We start from the raw sequence: 18,445 nt of genomic DNA, 5'->3' as shown, positions 1-18,445 counted from the left end.
AAGGAACCAACCATTTTTATTTAGATCATTATTTTAACTTCTCTCACAAAGGACCAGCCGTGGACCAAAATCTATTTCTAAAAAAATTATCAGAATCACATTAAAACAAAACAAAGTCTCACTCTTTAGTTCATGCTTATCTGTCTTCATTTCATGTATTTTTGATAAATTATAGAATGTGCCATCAAATTTTGTAAAAGGGTAAACTGCTTATGCCTCTCAGTAATTTTAGAGTAGTTAGGTGGCATGACAGTCTCGTAGAGGGAAAGGAGAAATACAGAAAACAGCTTTTTCTTCCTTAGTGGTTCTATTCCACGGTTTTTTGATACCTGTCTCTGTTGCTTCGACTATGTATTTTGTATCATTGGGTACACTGGGGCGCAGTTTTTGTTCTTGAACCACTGTACTGTTTTGTAGACTTCATTTTGTTCTTATCAAGCGCTATTCTTCCTTGTCCTCTCTATCTCTTTTTTTTTTTTTTTAATATGGTCTGAGGTGGGTGATTTCCTACACTTTTTCGAAGCTTGAGGAGGAAGAGTGCCTCGGTATTGGCGATGAAAATTAAGACTCAATCATGTCGTTCATGATGAATAAGCGGAGCACTACTTTTTTGACCAAAGAAAGGCAGCACAGTTAAAGAAAGAAAGGCATAAAAAAATAAAATAGAAAAGCAAAGGGTGGAAAATAAAGTTGTCCCTTTGACAAGCACTTCTTAGCTCTCTCTCCACCTTTCTTTATTGCTCCCTCCCTCCTTTCCCCTCTCCCACACGCTTCTTCTTATCCTCATTCACCATTTTCCCTTTCCCCAACTCCAACTCGCACCTCACCCTTCAACTTCCACTTATAGAAAAATCAAGTGCACGTATGCAACAATGCCTCCGTACCAAGAAGACCTACTGGCAACACAGACAACAACCACAACGCCAACCATGAAGGATGCCGATGGTGCTAACGTTTTGGATCTGAAAACGTTGATTGAGGAGCTTGAATCATCGATTGAGGTCCCTTCCGTTTTTATCTGCCCAATCTCGCTCGAGCCAATGCAAGACCCCGTCACCCTTTGCACGGGACAAACCTACGACCGTTCCAACATCCTCAAATGGTTCTCCCTCGGCCACAACACCTGCCCCACCACAATGCAAGACCTCTGGGACGATTCCGTCACGCCCAACACCACTCTCCACCACTTCATCCTCTCCTGGTTCTCGCAGAAGTACTTGGCCATGAAGAAGAAGCTCGAGGACGTGCAAGGCACCGCCTTGGAGCTCCTCGACACCCTCAAAAAGGTCAAGGGTCAAAACAGAGTTCGCGCCCTCAAACAGCTTCGCAAACTCGTTGATTCCCATCTCTCCACCAGGAAAACCGTCGAGGAAAACAACGGGCTTGCTTTGATTTCTTCCCTGTTGGGTCCTTTCACCTCGCACGCGGTTGGGTCGGAAGCGATTGGGATTCTTGTCAATTTGGATTTGGGTTCGGAGCTGAAGAGGAATCTCATGCAACCCGCGAAGGTGTCTTTGTTGGTGGACATCATGAACGAGGGAACCATCCAGACCAAGATGAATTGCGCCAAGTTGATTCAAATGTTGTTGGTGGAAGGTAACCCCTCCGAGACCGTTGTCTTATCAAGTTTGAGTCTTTTGGTCGGGGTTTTAAGGTTAGTGAGAGATAAAAAGCACCCAACAAGCGTTTTAACCGGACTCATATTACTAAAAATTGTGTGTTCGCGTGAATCGGTTAGAAGCACAATTGTAAGCATAGGAGCAGTGCCTCAGCTGATTCAGCTTTTGCCCACTTTGAACAACGAGTGTTTAGAGATAGCCCTCAACATTCTGGAAGTCTTGTCAACACTTCCTGAGGGAAGATTGGCTTTGAAAGAGTGTCCCAATATTATTCCCAGTGTGGTGAAGTTGTTGATGAGAGTCTCAGAAAGTTGCACACAATTTGCATTGTCGATTTTGTGGGCTATTTACAAGCTTGCCCCTGAAGAATGTGCTTCAAAAGCTGTCGAAGCAGGGTTGGCGGCGAAGCTACTTCTAGTTATTCAGAGTGGTTGCAACCCGGTACTAAAGCAGAAATCTGCGGAGTTTTTGAAAATGTGCAGTTTAGATTACTCTTCTAGTATCTTGATTTCTAAGTGTATGCTTACTGCCACAATACAATGAAAATGAAGAAACATTTGTTCATAGCTAACTTCGTATACGTATACTTGTTTGTGGCAATTGGAAATTGACGGTTGGAACATAACAACTAGTTGGTGGTACTACTAATTAGGTTAGAGTTGGTTGGAAATTCAAATCAGCACGGATCGGATAACGCTGTGTGCTTTTGAAATAATTGTGGGAAGCTGAGTTGTAAGATCATAGAAAACGATAATGTAATAGTAGTCCCATTTATACCGAAGCCCCACGTTTTTGTTCCGGTGTGTTGGGATTAGCTGGAGGAGGAGGACAGATTAATCACTCCTCTGTTTTTGAGAAAATAAGAGAAAGTTTGAAATTGGAATCAAGATGGAGACGGAGATTTTAATTTTTGGTTTTGAAATTTAATGATATTTTTTCCCTTTTTTATTTCTGTTTAATTGAATAAAAAATGTGTGCACTTGCTCTGGTCCAAACAGATAATTGATTTGCTTTGTGTTATTGTGGGAAAAGGGTAGTGTTGATGACAGGACAGAAAGTGTCATTTTTGGGAGAAAAAAGATGAAGGGTCAACAAGGAAGAATCTGGATTAGGTGCAGTCAAGATCGGGTGACTATAGAGTATTAAATAAAAAGTGAAGTAATTTTAAATGTTGGGGAAGACAACGAGACATAATTTTATACCATGCTTTTTCGTATTTAAATTTTCACAAATCCCGTTTTCCATGCCATGGCGCGGCCTCGTTTAATTTGAACACTCTTATGAGTAATAATGGGTCGGTATTATACTGATAATATAGTTATGAAAGTGAATTTTTTATTATAAAAATAACGGTTAAATATGTTTTTAGTCCCTATATTTTGGAGTGATTTTAGTTTTAGTTCCTCTCTCTTTCAAACTACAATTTAGTCTTTTAACTTTAGAAAATTCTGGTTCTAGTCTTTTTTACCAAATTTTTTTAAAATAAAATTAAAAAAATTTGGTAAAAAAGACTAAAACCAGAATTTTTCTAAAGTTGAAGGACTAAATTGTACCTTAGTTTAAAAAAGGATTAAAACCAAAATGTCTCAAAGTATAGAGACTAAAAACATATTTAACCCTAAAAATAATAATAAAATATGGATGTAATTGAGTAGAATGGAGAGATACACTTGATTTTTTTTTTTTAATTATTTTCTCCTCAGTCTTTTAGTCTGAATTAGAAGATTTTATTTATTAAAAACTTTAACACTCAAACCAGATCTTAATAAATGAATTTGATTGTGAAATAAGTATATAAACTATATTAAACTTATTTACCTTTATTGTTTAGTCTTTTATTTATAAGTTATTTTATAAATTCCAACATAAATCCAACAAAACAAATTTACTTATAATTTGACTCTTATTCATAAACAACTTTCTTAATCTCAACCAATTATTAATATCTTTATTCATTCTTTTATTAATTTATTAAGTATTTATTTGTATAATCTATTGACCCAATAACAATTTTTTGAATGTTGACTCAATTATAATCCAACCTCAATAACTTAAAAAGTAATCCAACATTTAATTTGCTTACCTGTCAACAAAATGAATAGACTAAACAATTATAGATGTTAAATGTTCTGCCTATCCTCTTAATCATACAAAATATATTATAAATTTATTTAACCAATTCTCGCCCTAAATTTATTTGTTTTTTGTTTGGCTAAATTCTCAGTTAAAGGGCTTCCCAAACAAAAATTGATGGCAGTATACTATTTATTTGATGGAAGCTGAAGTAAATTGGTAATAGCTTCCAGCTATGTCTAATATCTCACGTGTGTTTAGGTTTTTTATTCAAAAGTTATCAATATTACTATTAGTAATACCTACATTATTGATGTTTTGTATATTTCAAGTCTGTATGTAACACAGCTTTTCTTTAAGGCGACAAGCACTTTTTGTAGAGAGAAAATTCAGTTAGTGAGTTCACACGCACATAATCATATTGAATCAGAGATTTTTTTAAAAGTGTATTCTACCATGGATCACCTGTAAAAGTGATTCTTGTATGAGTAGTGAGATTGTGATGAATAATCTGATGGAGTGCGAGGTTCTCTTCTTTAATGTTGGAAATTCTACGTCCACTAGAGATAAAGCTAAATTATAATATATAAGTGAGGTGCAAACCTCATCTTACAAGCTAGTTTTGTGGGTTGAGTTAGGTCTAAAATCCACTTCTAATATGGTATCAGATACATGTTAAAGTCTATCCTAGCAAATTCTAAGTGGACATTTCTGTTTCTATTCCACCTGTTATCTGTTGCTATTGGACTACCCAATTTCTACTATCACGCACGAGATGTCTATACTTCGCGTGAAAGAGATGTGTTGGAAGTTCCACATCGACTCGAAATAAGACCAAATTATAATATATAAGTAAAGTACAAACCTCATCTTACAAACCAATTTTGTGAGGTTGTATTAGACCTAAAACACATTTCTAATATTTAGTAATTTCATTTATAACAATACTCGGATAGATTAAAGGAAGACTTTCAAACGGTGTTTCACAAATAAATTCTTTTTTATATAAACACAAATTCTTTTTCTTTCAGCCTATAATTGTTTTGTATATAAATTATAAATTAAAAATATACAACTTTTAGGTATAATTTATTATTTTCTAACCACTCCATATGTATTCATAAAAGTCCTTATTTTTCTCCGCTCACTGCTTATTGTAATTCACTTTTGCTTCTATTTTTATCACAACATATTTTCGAGCAAAATATAAAAAAGAAAACAAAATAATTACTATATTGCATTTTTCGTTAATTTTAAATTAAAACTAATTCTATAATTTGATTATATGATGTATTTTTTAGATTTTAAAATTATTTTTTAAACATAATGGATAAATAAAATACTAATGCTGTATAAATATTAAGTTCAAATAAAACAGTATTATAATAGAAATAGTTTCTTCTAGTCTTTTTATTTATTCTAATCCAAAACAATTTTATTTTTACTCATTTGTGAGCTATATATATGCCGCTTTTATTCTTTTTCTCACTTCTCAATTTTTATCACATAATTAAAATAAAATTTCACTTGTGAGTAAGACTGTCCAAATGAACTGTACTCGTGGCTAGTCAGTCAGCAAGTGAAAAAGGAACCGTCGATTAAAATTTTCAATCTATTAATCCTTTTAAAATTAAAATAATTTATAAATTAGAAACATTATATGTTTTCAAAATTTATAAATATATAATACTATTATAATTTAAAATATTAACCCTTACCAATTAAATTCCAATTATTAATTATAATAAAATAATTTAAAATATGAACTTAATAATAATTTGAATTTAACCAATTAAAAATATTAATTAATTAATTAAAAACTTATAAAATATATATTCGATTAAATATGTTTAAAAATTTATTTATAAGTACATACACAAACAAATTTTAAAAATACAAATATTAAAAAGAAAAAGTTGTGGGTCAATTCATGAACTCACCAACCTGAGTTGGAATATTTGATCCAATTTTTATGATTGTTCAACTTGGTACGATCGATTTTTAGTGGATCAAAAACGAATCAAATAAAATAGATCAAAGACTAATAATATCATCACATACTTTTATACTAATTTAATAAGTAAAAAAATATGTGTTAAAAATATTATTTTTCTAGATTGACTATCCACTTTACTACTTATATGACATTTTCTTTTTCAGTATTCGATTTTTATCACATAATTAAAATATTTTTTTTCAGAAAATCCTTTATTGTGACGAAAGTTAATTAATAGTAGAGATTTTAATATTTGTAATTACACGTCATTTTTTTTTATAAATACAACGTTAATACCCTAAACATCTACCATAACTATGAAATAAAATAAAATATTATAAATTTTACTATGTATATTTATAAAATTATTAACGTGATCATTTGTAAATATATAATTTAATAAATTCGGAAATCTCTATTTGTGTAGTTTTATGTCAATTAGATTCCTCTATTTTCAAATAGTTCGATTTAGTCCTTGTTTATAAAAAAGTCCTTACCACATCATCACCCTCACATGTCATCATCACCATCTCCAAACAAACCTTAATTTCTCTCTAAGGAATCCTAGCCACCACATCATCCAGCACCGCCACCGCCACGATCTCGCTGCCATCACCATTCACGACCATCAACGCCACTGCATAACCGATCACCATAAACGCCAGCACCACAAGAAACCTCAGGCCACCACGCTTCTCGTGACTTTCTTCCACGGACACTATCATCTTCCTCGCGTGCCATTCTCGTCGGTAGCCAACCATCTCCACAGCGCAGGTCGCCGTCGCTAACACATGCACCGTCAGCACCATCTTCATCTTCTTGACTTGGAAATCAAAGGACACTTTAGTGTCGACATCACTTTCGGACCTGCAAAGCCAAACCAAAAACCCAGAATCACATTACTTCTCGCACAAGAACTCGAAGCCATTGCAGCACCCACCTTCATCGCACCACTCCGCCATTAGTGAACCACCAGCAGCTCGCACCAACATCGAATAACAACACCTTTATCTATGAAACCCATTTGTTTCTGCGTCGCACCTGCAAAGAAGAACACCAAATCAATTTCATCAATTCGTCTTCTCTCGCATTTTCCTTTCGCGCCTTCACATCAAAATCCAAAAACCTGTAAAAATCAAACCAAGAACCAGGACGAGTTCAAATCGTCTGAACGCGGAGAAGAGATGAAACTCTTTCGCGAAAACAAACTAGGTGCTAGAGCAAGAATATTCTCCCAAACCTTAATTGGGAGGGTTTTTGAGAAGTTCAAAATCATTAACAGAAATTTTGAGAAGTTCAAAATCATGCAAGTTACTAAATTAACCATAAAAAATATAATTAAATTAACTAAATATTATTAATGGCCATTATGAAATTTAAATTTTCATCAATAACATAATACATACATGTATATACCAATTAAATATCATATTACTTAATATCTTTTATTAGATTGAAATTTCTTTCGCATATATTATATTTACAAAATTTTATATTAATTCAAAGTTATTTAACGTCTTTTATATATAAATAAAAACTGACATAATATTTACTTTTTATTAGATTGAAAATTTCTTTCGCATATACTATATTTACAAAATTTAATATTAATTCAAATTTATTTAACGTCTCTTATATATAAATCAAAATTGACATAATATTTACTTTTTAAAAATATTTAAACACGAATCACATAGTTATTTTGTTTAATCTTAACAAAATTTGAAATAGATTATTATGCTGATATAATTTATATTTTTGATGATGTAATAAAAATCACTTTTATATAAAATTAGCATAACATTTAATAAGAGTTATGAGATAATAATAATAATTTCCTATGTGATAACAATTGCTTCAATTCTTATAAAAATGAAAGTTTTAGTAAGTAACAATACTAAGTTTCGGCTATGTAACAAACTCAAACTCAAACTCGTTTCTTGGTGTATTTGAGTCTCTAACATGAGGAAAACAAGCTTCTATAATGGGAGATTAGACTTTAGTGAAAATATTCTTTATATATCATCATAAAATTAATACAAGTAATGGATCAGTTAATAATTATTTTCCTAAAGATTATGTTTACAATTATTTTAACAACTTTTTAACAATAAATTATATATTAACATTGGTTGTATATTTAAAATTCGTATTTAAAACAAATTAATCACGTAATCGAATATAAAAAAGTTTTAAATAAAAGTTATTAAAAAAATATTTTACTATTACTAATGTTATTTGGTGATGGGTAGATACAACTCCAATTCAACTTCCGCTTCCCTCCGTTTTACTGTTAAACACGTGTCTGGGTCGTTTTCGTCTTTGTCTCATCTGCAATGCAAGTTCCATTTGTTTCAAATTTTGTTGTAGTGGCGACAAGTTAGAGTGACGTGTCGAACTAAAGTGCACGCCCACCGTAGTACACGAAGCACCCGATCCACGCCATCTACCCTTCCCTTCACCCTCTTGCGATCAAAAAATTCGAAACCATAAACCTTTTCGCAGGTCACAATCTCCGATTCTCCAATATTTTTTTTCTTCATATTTTTGAAAAAATAGAAAATGTCATGGCTGGCTCGCTCCTTCGGAAATTCTCTCCGACTCGATGGCGACGGAGATCACGAAAACGACACCGTACTCGATCGACCTACCACGTCATTGAGAGACCCCCTGCAGCCGCAAGCACGAGAAAATGAATTCGGATCAGAATCAGAAGAAGAAGAAGACGAAGAAACGGAAGGGCGTGGAGTCAAAGAAGACCTCGACGAAATCAAGCAAACCCTGACTCGCCAATTTTGGGGAATGGCATCCTTCCTCACTCCGCCGTCAACGGATTCTCATTCTCATTCGCTTTCTCTTGCGCATACTCAATCCGATCCCTCTTCGTTTAACTCCGATCAATTCAAACATCGCTCTTTTTCTCCGAACGAAGAACCGCAATTGGACGAGGCTGCCGTTTCCAATCGCTCTAATTCGGTTTCGTTGGGATCTGATTCGGAAGGGGATTGCGGTCCAGAACAACGCGCTGTTGGAATCACGGAGGAGGTCTTGGCCTTCGCGATGAACATCGCTATGCATCCCGAGACGTGGTTGGATTTTCCTATTGATGAAGAAGACGACACCGACGGTAAATTCATGCAGACACTCACTAGAGAGAAACGCTGTTTTTAATTGGATCAGATCACAGCACGATTAATGGACATTGAAATTTTAACTGGCTCTTGTAGTTGTAGTTGTAGATAGATCGGATAGCTCATGACTGTTAGTTACACCGTATGCTACATGTTAAATGTCTTCGTAATTTAGATAATAATGTCATGACAGCATGAGTGATGGTATGGTTTCTCGTGTTGCGTGATTTAATTGGATTCTTTTACTCATTCGTTATATGTTGTTGAGATTTTGACGAGGTGAATTCTACTTGTAGATTTTGACATGTCTGATGCACAAAAAGAGCATGCAGCGGTTGTTGAAAGATTAACTCCTAGATTAGCTGCGCTCAGAATTGAACTATGTCCTTGCCATATGAGTGAAAGCTATTTCTGGAAAGTGTATTTTGTACTATTGCATTCAAGGCTTAACAAAGAAGATGCAGGGGTTTTGTCTACAACCCAGGTCAGTTACATGGGCTTTTGCTTTAAACTTTCATGTCCATGGTTTTCAAAGTTACCTAGTGGGCTTATATTTGGGAATTAAATTACGAGATAAAAATGGCCAATCATCCATTGTGATTAACTGGGGAATGTTTTGGCGTGTGAATAGTTGTAAAATATAAGTAATCAGTGGAAGTAAGAAATCAGGCTAATGATATGGAGTCCAAAAGCTACCGGACTGTTGCATTTATTTCCTTCTTTCATGCTACTCAGTTCCCAACTTTATATGTTGTGGAATTGGATCATTTGAGCTAAAAATCTTCACACAAACACACACAGACACGTATTTCTCAGTGGTTCAAGTTACTTTACTATAGAATTCGTAGAGTCTGTGCTTTCTGATTTTGCTATTTTTATCAAGATGAAACTATCACACTCGCAATGATTTTTCCTTTGAATTCTGGCTTCTCAATGATAATGTACACGATATTTAAATACACGTCACTTATGAACTTTTCAGACGATTTATTATAATAACTTCTAGGAGAGATAAATAATCAAACGAACTTCTCCATAAGTTAAAATTAGCTTATGCACAAGTTAAATATTAAAATTTAGAAAACTAGGTGAGAGAACTTTTATAAATTAGTCTATGGAAAAGCTTATTTTAATCCTTTTTTTCTCTTATAAGTCCTTATGAAGAAGTTCGTCCAATCAAACTTGTAGTAGATTTCTTTGGGTTTCAAAATATATTCTCCTTTCATGTCCATTTGTCTTTCCGTTTTCTCTTTGGACTTTAATAAGCCAAAATGTATTTGTTACGCGCTCCTTGTTGTAAAATCTATTTATTCTGAGTTTTATTCTCATTTTGTAGAAGACATTTAGCAATCTTTGATTCTTTTGGCAAGGAAGATTACTAAATTCTAATGCACTTTTATTCACTAGTGCTTCTCTATTATGAAAATATATTATTATTTATGATGTTGTAAATGTGTAATCCTTTTGTCTGTACTAAATCTTAATGACGCATATTATTGATATTGACACTGTTTACGATAAATAAGTTCTTATAATCTGCATTCTTCAAATATTATGTCTCATTTAAACAATAGAGAAACAGTAAGTCTTGAGAAGAAAAGCATACCTTTTTATATATAATGCGGCCATAAATTTTATTCTCTTATTGACTAATTATAGTTCTGCATTATGATTGGATGGTTAATAATTTAATTTGCCGAAGCCGTTTCTTCTTCCAGCTTCAAACGTTTATAACTATTTTGAAAATAATGTAGTTTGAACTTGGAGTAAGTTGGATCTATCATTGTTCCCTATGAAGAAAATTTTGTTTATTTATTTAAGTGTGCCTTTGCTTTGGTTGGTTTAGTTATCATCAGAAGATTGGTTTCTAATGTTTATATCTAATGTTTACGTGCACTTCTAGATTCACCTAGTATTATATCTACCTTAATAGGTACATGAACTTTTCCGATGTCTTAGTTTTAACACTTGCAGATCACGGCAGCCAGAGCAATGTGGATGCAGGAATTGCATAAACAAACAAAGCCTGACTTTGAAATTTTTGGAAGAAGTGCTTCCTACCCAAAAGACAACGCACGGTACAATGAATTAACTCCCAGCCTATTAGATGATGCTTATTCTGATGACATGCCTAATCAGACATATGGATATAGAACAACCTCTTTTTCGGCGAGGACAGATTATGAGACTGATAAATACATGGCTGAAACATCTGGAACGCATCTCACTGATAAGTCTGTTATTGAGGAAAAGTCAATTATTAAAACTGATAACAAGGATCCGAAATGTGGTCGACCATCTCAAATTATTATTAAGGATTATGAAGATGACGATGAGTGGCCAGAGGAAGATTCTGATTTAGGAGAATATGGTGGAACAACTCACCCCATAATAAATGAAGAAGACATATCCTTCAGCGATCTCGAAGATGATGATTATGGCATTAAACATGTTACTTTAAGTACAGGTGGTTTGAAATTGGTTTAAAACTTCAGTTCAGACACGACCGTGGTCATTTTAGGTCCTGTAGATCCTCACTCAGCACTAAGAACAGTTTAGAAAGTTGTCTAATGTTTGGAAGCAAGAGTGCTGGTGTCTGGAACATTCTTTTTTATATAAAGAATGGTAAACGAAGTGATAAAATGCCGTGATGCTATGTGAAGCCGTAAAAAGAACTTGTTAATCCTTTTTTCCCTACATCTCTTTAGCCACAAGGCTAGGTTTGGGTTCTAAGTTGCAGGCCGTATTTTGAAACAACTAATGAAAATGAAAGAGTGGAACTAAGACTGTGATTTCTGTTAATCCCTGTTCTTTTGAGATTCAAAATGAGAGTGTGGGATGAAATATATGCTACAATCCGAAGGACAGCTCTCTTTCTGAAGGTACATCATATAGGTGGAAGAAGTGTATATAAAATCTCTCTTATTTGTCCTCAAAAATAGATATTGGATTTTCTTGTGTATTTTTGGCGGTTGTAGTGGGGTTTGGGATGCTCTTTCGTTCCTTTCCATTTTGGGTTGTTGTCCTCCTGATTTGCCTTGCTGTGACTGTGTCTGAAAACAATGACGTGATTATTTGAACAACTTTGAATGATCGGATGGCATGATATGAAGGAGAAACAGAAGGGTGTAAATTTGGAAGGGAGAATATTAGTTTTTACCATGACCTCAGTTCCGTTGTGCATTAACGTTTCACAGATATATAAACGATTTTGCTAATCCTTATCTTAAAGGTGACGAATGATTGACATTTGAAGTTTTTACAGGAAATTACACATTACATATACTTCTAACATTTTAAAACAAATTTTTCACCCTGAAGGGGGAGTGTTTGATTGGGAGTTTTTCAGGCATCTTAAGCTGCGAATTAGAATCTTATATTTAGTATGAATTAGAAACATAATTATAAAACAAATATATTTCACTTCCTGGAATGATGTTTAAGAATAAAAAAATTATATACCATATATTCAATCAATAATGGAAAGTCAATTTGTTATAGATTAGCCTATGTGGCTAGTTGATTTCACTTGTCGTTTCCTCGGTTGACTCTTCAATGATGATGGAAGCCTTGCCGAATGCCAATTCACGGCTAATCTTCAATCTTGCTGATATACTAAGAAGGTGAATTTGTTTGAGTACTTCTGGAATGATGGAATTTTAAAGGATTGATAACGCAGAATTAAAATAGATTTGAAATTAGTTCTGATTAGTCATTTTACTCACCAAGGTCACCCCAACATCAAAAAACTATTAAACCTCTTCCGATTTTAGACAGATTCGAGTTGGAGGTAAGTTAGGAAGCTGACTACTTTATACTCTTCGAAATTACGGGAGAAAAAAGAAGCATTTATTTTCTTTTAGCCCTTCTGTTTTTCTTCTGCGTGTGCAGCTCCTTTAACATCCTACAAATTCCTTCTTCATCTCCAAAATCTCAATATATCCATTGACAAGAGTGACGAAGTTGCTTTGTTTTTTTTGTTAGGCCGCTTCAATTTGAATTATCAAAAGTGTTTGGGAAATAAGTTTTCTTTAACCAAATCCTAAAGTTATTTCACATAAAGCAGTGTAAGAAGAAACCAACCATTTTGGTAGTTAGAGAAAGAGGCATACGCATACGTTTTGTGGTTTGCAGAAATTATTCGATGACATTGATTTTGATTTTTTAACTGTGGAATTGTCAAATTGTATGGATTACTTGAAGTTTGAGTGTAGTTATTTTCGATGGAAGGGATTGAATAATACAACGTGATAAAAGAAAAAACTAACGTGAATTTTGAACACTTAACAAGCAAACAATTAATAGATTAAAAAGTCCCCATGTGCTTTTATATTGACATTTTAAAGTATTAATAAAACATTGGCATTATGCATATATACTATATAGTTAAAAGGTAGCGTGTGGAAAAGGTTTCTACTGTAATTGCATTGCATTGCATTGCATATGGGGTTATGTTTAACAACCGTTTGGTTGGCGCGTAGTTGCATGATGATGAGTGTGCAGTGTTATTTTAATTACTGAGGCAAAGGAAAGTTAGTAGTAGTAGGAGTGTGGTGTAATGAGAGAGAGGTGAGTTATTTTCCCTCCAACCATTCAGATTTCAATAACTAACTGCATTTATTTCATTTCCTTCTCCCTTTGTTTTCGCTGCCTGCATCTTCCCCTCTTATTTTTGGGGTCAATTTTATATCCGCTGTCAACTGCTGCATTACCCAACAAACCAATCTCACTTGGATACAATCCACTCTCATGGACCTTCCGCTTCTCAGGAACTCTCTCCATTTTTCTCCAAGAAAACGAAAATACCTTCTCCTAATTGCCTTCTTCGGTGCCTCCGGTTACGCCGCCTACAGGGCTTACAATTCACCCTATGTCGCTCAAAAACGCCGCCGTATTGCCAAGCTCCTCAGAACCTTCGTTACCGTCGCCGAGTTAATTTCCGATTCTGCACACTCTCTCACCGTTATCTCTAACGACTTTCACCAATTCCTCGCTTCTGATTCCGACGAGATCCCCACCAGTTTGAAGCAATTAGCGAAAATCGCCAAATCGAAGGAATTCTCAACGTCACTGGCTAGGGTTTCCGAGGCTGTGACGATTGGGATTTTGTTAGGGTATAACTCACGGCCGGGTAATGATAATAACGGTATTGCTCCCTTGGAAATCACATCGGAAGCTTCTAAATTCTCTGATAGGGTGTTAGAGAAGCTATTCTCGAAGGCAGGGACGGGTTTTGCGTCCGTTGTGGTCGGGAGCTTTGCGCGGAACTTGGTTTTGGGTTTCTATGGTGCCGAATCAACGGAGGAGAGGTCTCAATCGGCGGTTCCTAGATGGGTGGATGCGATTTATGATGAGAGGTGTGGCAAGTTTATTGGGGATTGTGTGCAGATTTTTGTGAGCACTGCGGTTGCTGTTTTTCTTGATAAGACAATGAATGTGAATACCTATGATGAAATGTTTGCGGGCTTGTCGAATCCCAGGCATCAGGAGAAGGTGAAGGAGATTTTAGTTTCCATGGTTAATGGGGCTGTTGAGACCTTTGTCAGAACTTCGCACCAGGTTTTGTCTAACCGGAGTGAGAGGTCGAATTCGGGTTTATCTATGTCTTCTGTTGTTGTTCCAGCAAGTGAAGACGGGTGCCTGAAACAGGAGGTTTTTCTGCGGCAGGTCAGGATTGGAAGCTCGGTTGGGGGGCCTCAGGATGTTGGGTGGCTTGAACAGATTAAGTCAACGCTGGCGGTGCCGGCTAACCGAAGGTTTGTGCTTGATGTCACGGGGAGGGTAACGCTAGAAACGGTGAGGTCATTTGTGGCGTTTTTGATGTGGAGAATAACGGATGGATTCAAAAGTAGTGTTTGTAAGGTTCATGATGAGGTAGTGAACAAAGGACTGGAAGTGGTTAGATATATTGCAGCCAAGTCATCGGTTATTTTTACCCTGTGCCTTGCTTTGTATTTGCATATTGTGGGTGGTAGTAGGATTGTTTTGCCTGCTTAGTATGATGTTTCAGCCTACCTCTTAATTGTAATGCAGTTGGAATATAATGCAGAAAATTCGGATCTTTCAGTTAGGCAGCATATATATGTTTCCAGGTATTAAATTTTAGTTAATATTTCAGTAGGTGAACAAGAAAAAAATTGTGGTTGTAATGTTCGAGTTTCTGTTTTTAGTCTATTCTCCATAGCCAAAAGAAGAGGCAGTGGTTTGAGCCATCTTGCTCAAATTTACTTTGCTTCAATGCTGGATGCATATAAACACAACACCTCAGAAAACTTGGATGATTATTTTATACTTCTTTCTTGAATGGAAAACAAAGATGTTCAATCATTGTTATAGTTAAAGCATATTCATCTACAGCAGTATATGAATAACGGTTTTGTTGGCACTGGCTGGCACTAGATTAAGTAATGTTCTTCCATCTGTTTTTTGTAATTTGTAAATAATAGTCTACTAATTAGCCTTCAATCTTTGGTACACTTAATCTTTAGTCATAAAACCTAGTTTTAGTGCATTTATTTTTGTTTTTTATATGGCAAATCGACATTCATATTTGTTTGAATATGCAGCTTTCCTTTCTCTATAAAGTTTAGATTTAGCAGATTTGACTCTCTGCAACTGCCAATTGGAAGTGGCTGTCGGGTTTGTATCTGACAAATTTTGAGATTGCCGATGTTGTGAGGTGAGTTTAGCCTCTCTTATCCTCGAGCAGCAAACTTGGTTTTGTCACTTACTGGATGATCGACTAACTGCGTGCTTATTGTACCCTAATACATTCTTCTCTAAAAGGAATATCGCATGCACATGCTTGCTTTACACTCTTTACATTGTTAATATTATTAATCAGTACTGTTCAGTTTCCTGAATTCTATTTCTTGCAATGGTTTCTTTAGGATTAGATTAAGAAGTCATATCATGAGAGAACTCTTACATTTAATTACTTCTGCTGAATGGTTTCTTTTTTATTTGATTAAGAAGTCCTATCATGAAAGAACTCTTGATTTAATTAGTTCTGTTGAATCAGTTATACTCTTTACGGGTCACCAGCAGTTTACTATCACTGTTTTGTCTAGGTATGGCAATTAAATCTTAACCCATGGCCATTCATATCTGATCCTGCCCTGATTTTGATGGAGAAAATATGCTTTGACTGAGGATGTTCATATTTTTTCCAATTTGCAATAGTGGCATGTGTATGATTATGTATCTATCTGCACCTGAACCCACTTTAAAGTCACACATGTGGATGGTGTACTTCGTGAGAGATGAGAAGTACGAAGGTGCGCTGTCGATTTACTATTCTCGCCTTTGATTCTTTCTCACTGTTTCTGAGACACTACACATGTATATGTTCTCTCAATCTTATTTCTTATCATGGTTGAAAGGTATTATAATTATTAAATCTCTTAAATTATAATATATAATTATTCAAATCGTATGTTCAGCTCTTAGGTTTCTACTTTTATAATTCATGTATATATCATTTGAATTAAAATTTGCTTGGCCCTGATGAAGACCGGTTGGGTTTAAATTTTCCATAACCAACTCCTCCTAACCTGTAACTGAAGCTGGAGAGGCAAAATCTAGAATAGACTCATTCCAAATCCATAACTAGTTTTCTTAACTCTACTCAGCATTTTTGTCCGTTATACGTCTAAATGGGCCAGTTTCCTTTTATTATCCATGTCACCCTGTCAGGGATTCAGCTGTGATCAATAGGGTACGAGGTTATCTTTCAATGCTCTTACTCTATCCTGTTGAATATATATGATGTTTTTGTTCTTAGAACATGCCAATGCAACTCTATCTAGCTCATTAAAGTATTATAATATAATTTGTGTCCTCTTCTGTAGATTTGACTAAACTGTAGATTTGTGTCCTCTTCTGTTTTCTATTTTGCCATGAATGAGACGTGGTTTAAGAGTTGAACACTGAAACTTTGTAAACCTGTGGGACTGAGAGGCTATCCTTTCGTAGAATTAGAACGTTTGCTTCTCTGGCTGACCCGTTTTCTTTAAACCAGAGGACCACTACCAGATTCTATACGCAGCCAGGTTAAATGTCCTTGCTAGTTTGCACAAGAAAACTTAATTTGGCCGTCCACAACGAGACTTTTTTCACCATTTCAGAACCAATTACGTTAGAGACAAAAAGGAACCAATTACATAATACTGAATGTCACTGCAGATTTGGATTTTTCCCTGCAAACAATGTCTTGGTAACCCTTGGGGCTGCTAGGCAGTTAAAACTATTTTTATACACTACACCTCTGTCAATGAAGATGATGCATTCCGCGTCTCTGCTTCATTAATGTCCTTTATTTGCCTCCATATTGGTTTGTGCATTTACTTTATGTTCTTTATTTCTTAGACAATCTGTTTATATCGCAATTAATTATGGATGTTAGAAAAAAAAAACGTTATTCTTAGATTTCTAAGTATTTGTATATTTTTTTAATAATATTGTACTAATTAAAAAAAATTAATTTTAAAATTATATTTTTCATGATTAGTTAATTTTAGTATTTTTTTCTTTTCACTAAACAATCTCATGGGGGTTAACGTTTTCTACTTTTGCTAACGGAAACACATGTGCTCTCGCATGTGTGTCTAAATTCTTTAAAGTTTAAAGAAAAAGAGATTGAGAGTAACATAAGAATACTTGAATATTAGAGTAACTATAGATCAAATTATTTAAATAGAAAAATAATGTTATTTTCATAGATAACGCTATTTACAATATAACTAAATATTCAATGTGAAATTTAAAAAACGTCATTAGTTATGGACGTTTACATGTATATATCTTAAATATTTTGGATTCTGAGTGTTTCAGTTAAATTTAAATTGAGTATTAGATTTTGATTCAAACCCATCCATTAACACTATTTATAATGTAACGCACGCACAATTATCCAATTTATACTTTCCTTTCATTTCTTGTTTATTGTGAGATTATTGAATCTAATACATTATAAATTTATCTCTTTACTCTTAAAAAATTAAGAATTGTTATATTTTCATTAACTCACTAATTTTTTCACTTTATTATTTATTTTTTTTTTATTTATTTCATTGTTTTTTAACATTCAAAATTTAAATTGATATATTATATCAAATTAGGAATAATTTAACATTTTAACACGTTAAATTTTAATAATATTATAATGTTCATTTGCATCAATTAAAATTTTCATAAAACATATTAATAAAATAATGTAAATTAATTCAAATAATCCATTTAAAAAAATGTATTTTTTACTTTTCTATTTCTAAGGAATATAGTTATCTTTTTAGTTAATTTTATTTAAATTTAATAAGTGTGTAATACAGTAAAAAAAAAAAACTGTTATAGAATTTCTTTTACCAGCTAAAGCAAAAGTATATTTTTTTTGGTATCGGCAAAATCAAAAGTATATACTATGAAGGCATGAAGTTCCTACCCTTTTAAAATGTATGAAATTATATACAAAAACATAAGGGTATTACATAACACGCTACAATCTCATTTTACATTACACCCTTTCGATAAGTAGTAAAACCAAGGAGTTATGGACTTCTTTTTTTTTATGTGAACATAACTGATATAATGATATTTTAATTAATGGCTTTTAATAATTAAGTCACCAC

At 33.9% G+C, this 18,445-nt stretch overlaps 3 protein-coding genes across 3 annotated transcripts; all 3 read left to right on the top strand.

The window, feature by feature from the left end:
* Positions 1-508: 508 nt before the first annotated feature.
* LOC106759839 (U-box domain-containing protein 30) lies at positions 509-2,567 on the top strand. The gene has a single exon (XM_014643188.2). It carries the CDS (start codon positions 873-875, stop codon positions 2,160-2,162), a length of 1,290 nt encoding a protein of 429 aa, XP_014498674.1. The 5' UTR covers positions 509-872; the 3' UTR covers positions 2,163-2,567.
* Positions 2,568-8,083: 5,516 nt separating this feature from the next.
* LOC106762844 lies at positions 8,084-11,978 on the top strand. Its single transcript, XM_014646932.2, has 3 exons — positions 8,084-8,815; positions 9,116-9,303; positions 10,794-11,978. Exons 1-3 carry the CDS (start codon positions 8,251-8,253, stop codon positions 11,304-11,306), a joined length of 1,266 nt encoding a protein of 421 aa, XP_014502418.1. The 5' UTR covers positions 8,084-8,250; the 3' UTR covers positions 11,307-11,978.
* Positions 11,979-13,297: 1,319 nt separating this feature from the next.
* Positions 13,298-16,210, top strand: LOC106759944 (protein PHLOEM PROTEIN 2-LIKE A10). The gene is made up of 3 exons (XM_014643344.2): positions 13,298-14,911; positions 15,386-15,498; positions 15,890-16,210. The coding sequence occupies exon 1, from the start codon at positions 13,569-13,571 to the stop codon at positions 14,814-14,816; it is 1,248 nt and encodes a 415-aa protein (XP_014498830.1). The 5' UTR covers positions 13,298-13,568; the 3' UTR covers positions 14,817-14,911; positions 15,386-15,498; positions 15,890-16,210.
* Positions 16,211-18,445: the final 2,235 nt, after the last annotated feature.

The sequence above is a fragment of the Vigna radiata genome, chromosome 5 (assembly GCF_000741045.1).
Source record: "Vigna radiata var. radiata cultivar VC1973A chromosome 5, Vradiata_ver6, whole genome shotgun sequence".
Classification (NCBI taxonomy): Eukaryota; Viridiplantae; Streptophyta; class Magnoliopsida; order Fabales; family Fabaceae; genus Vigna; species Vigna radiata.
Note: the sequence above shows the minus strand (reverse complement) of the source record. Positions and strands in the feature narration are given on the sequence as shown.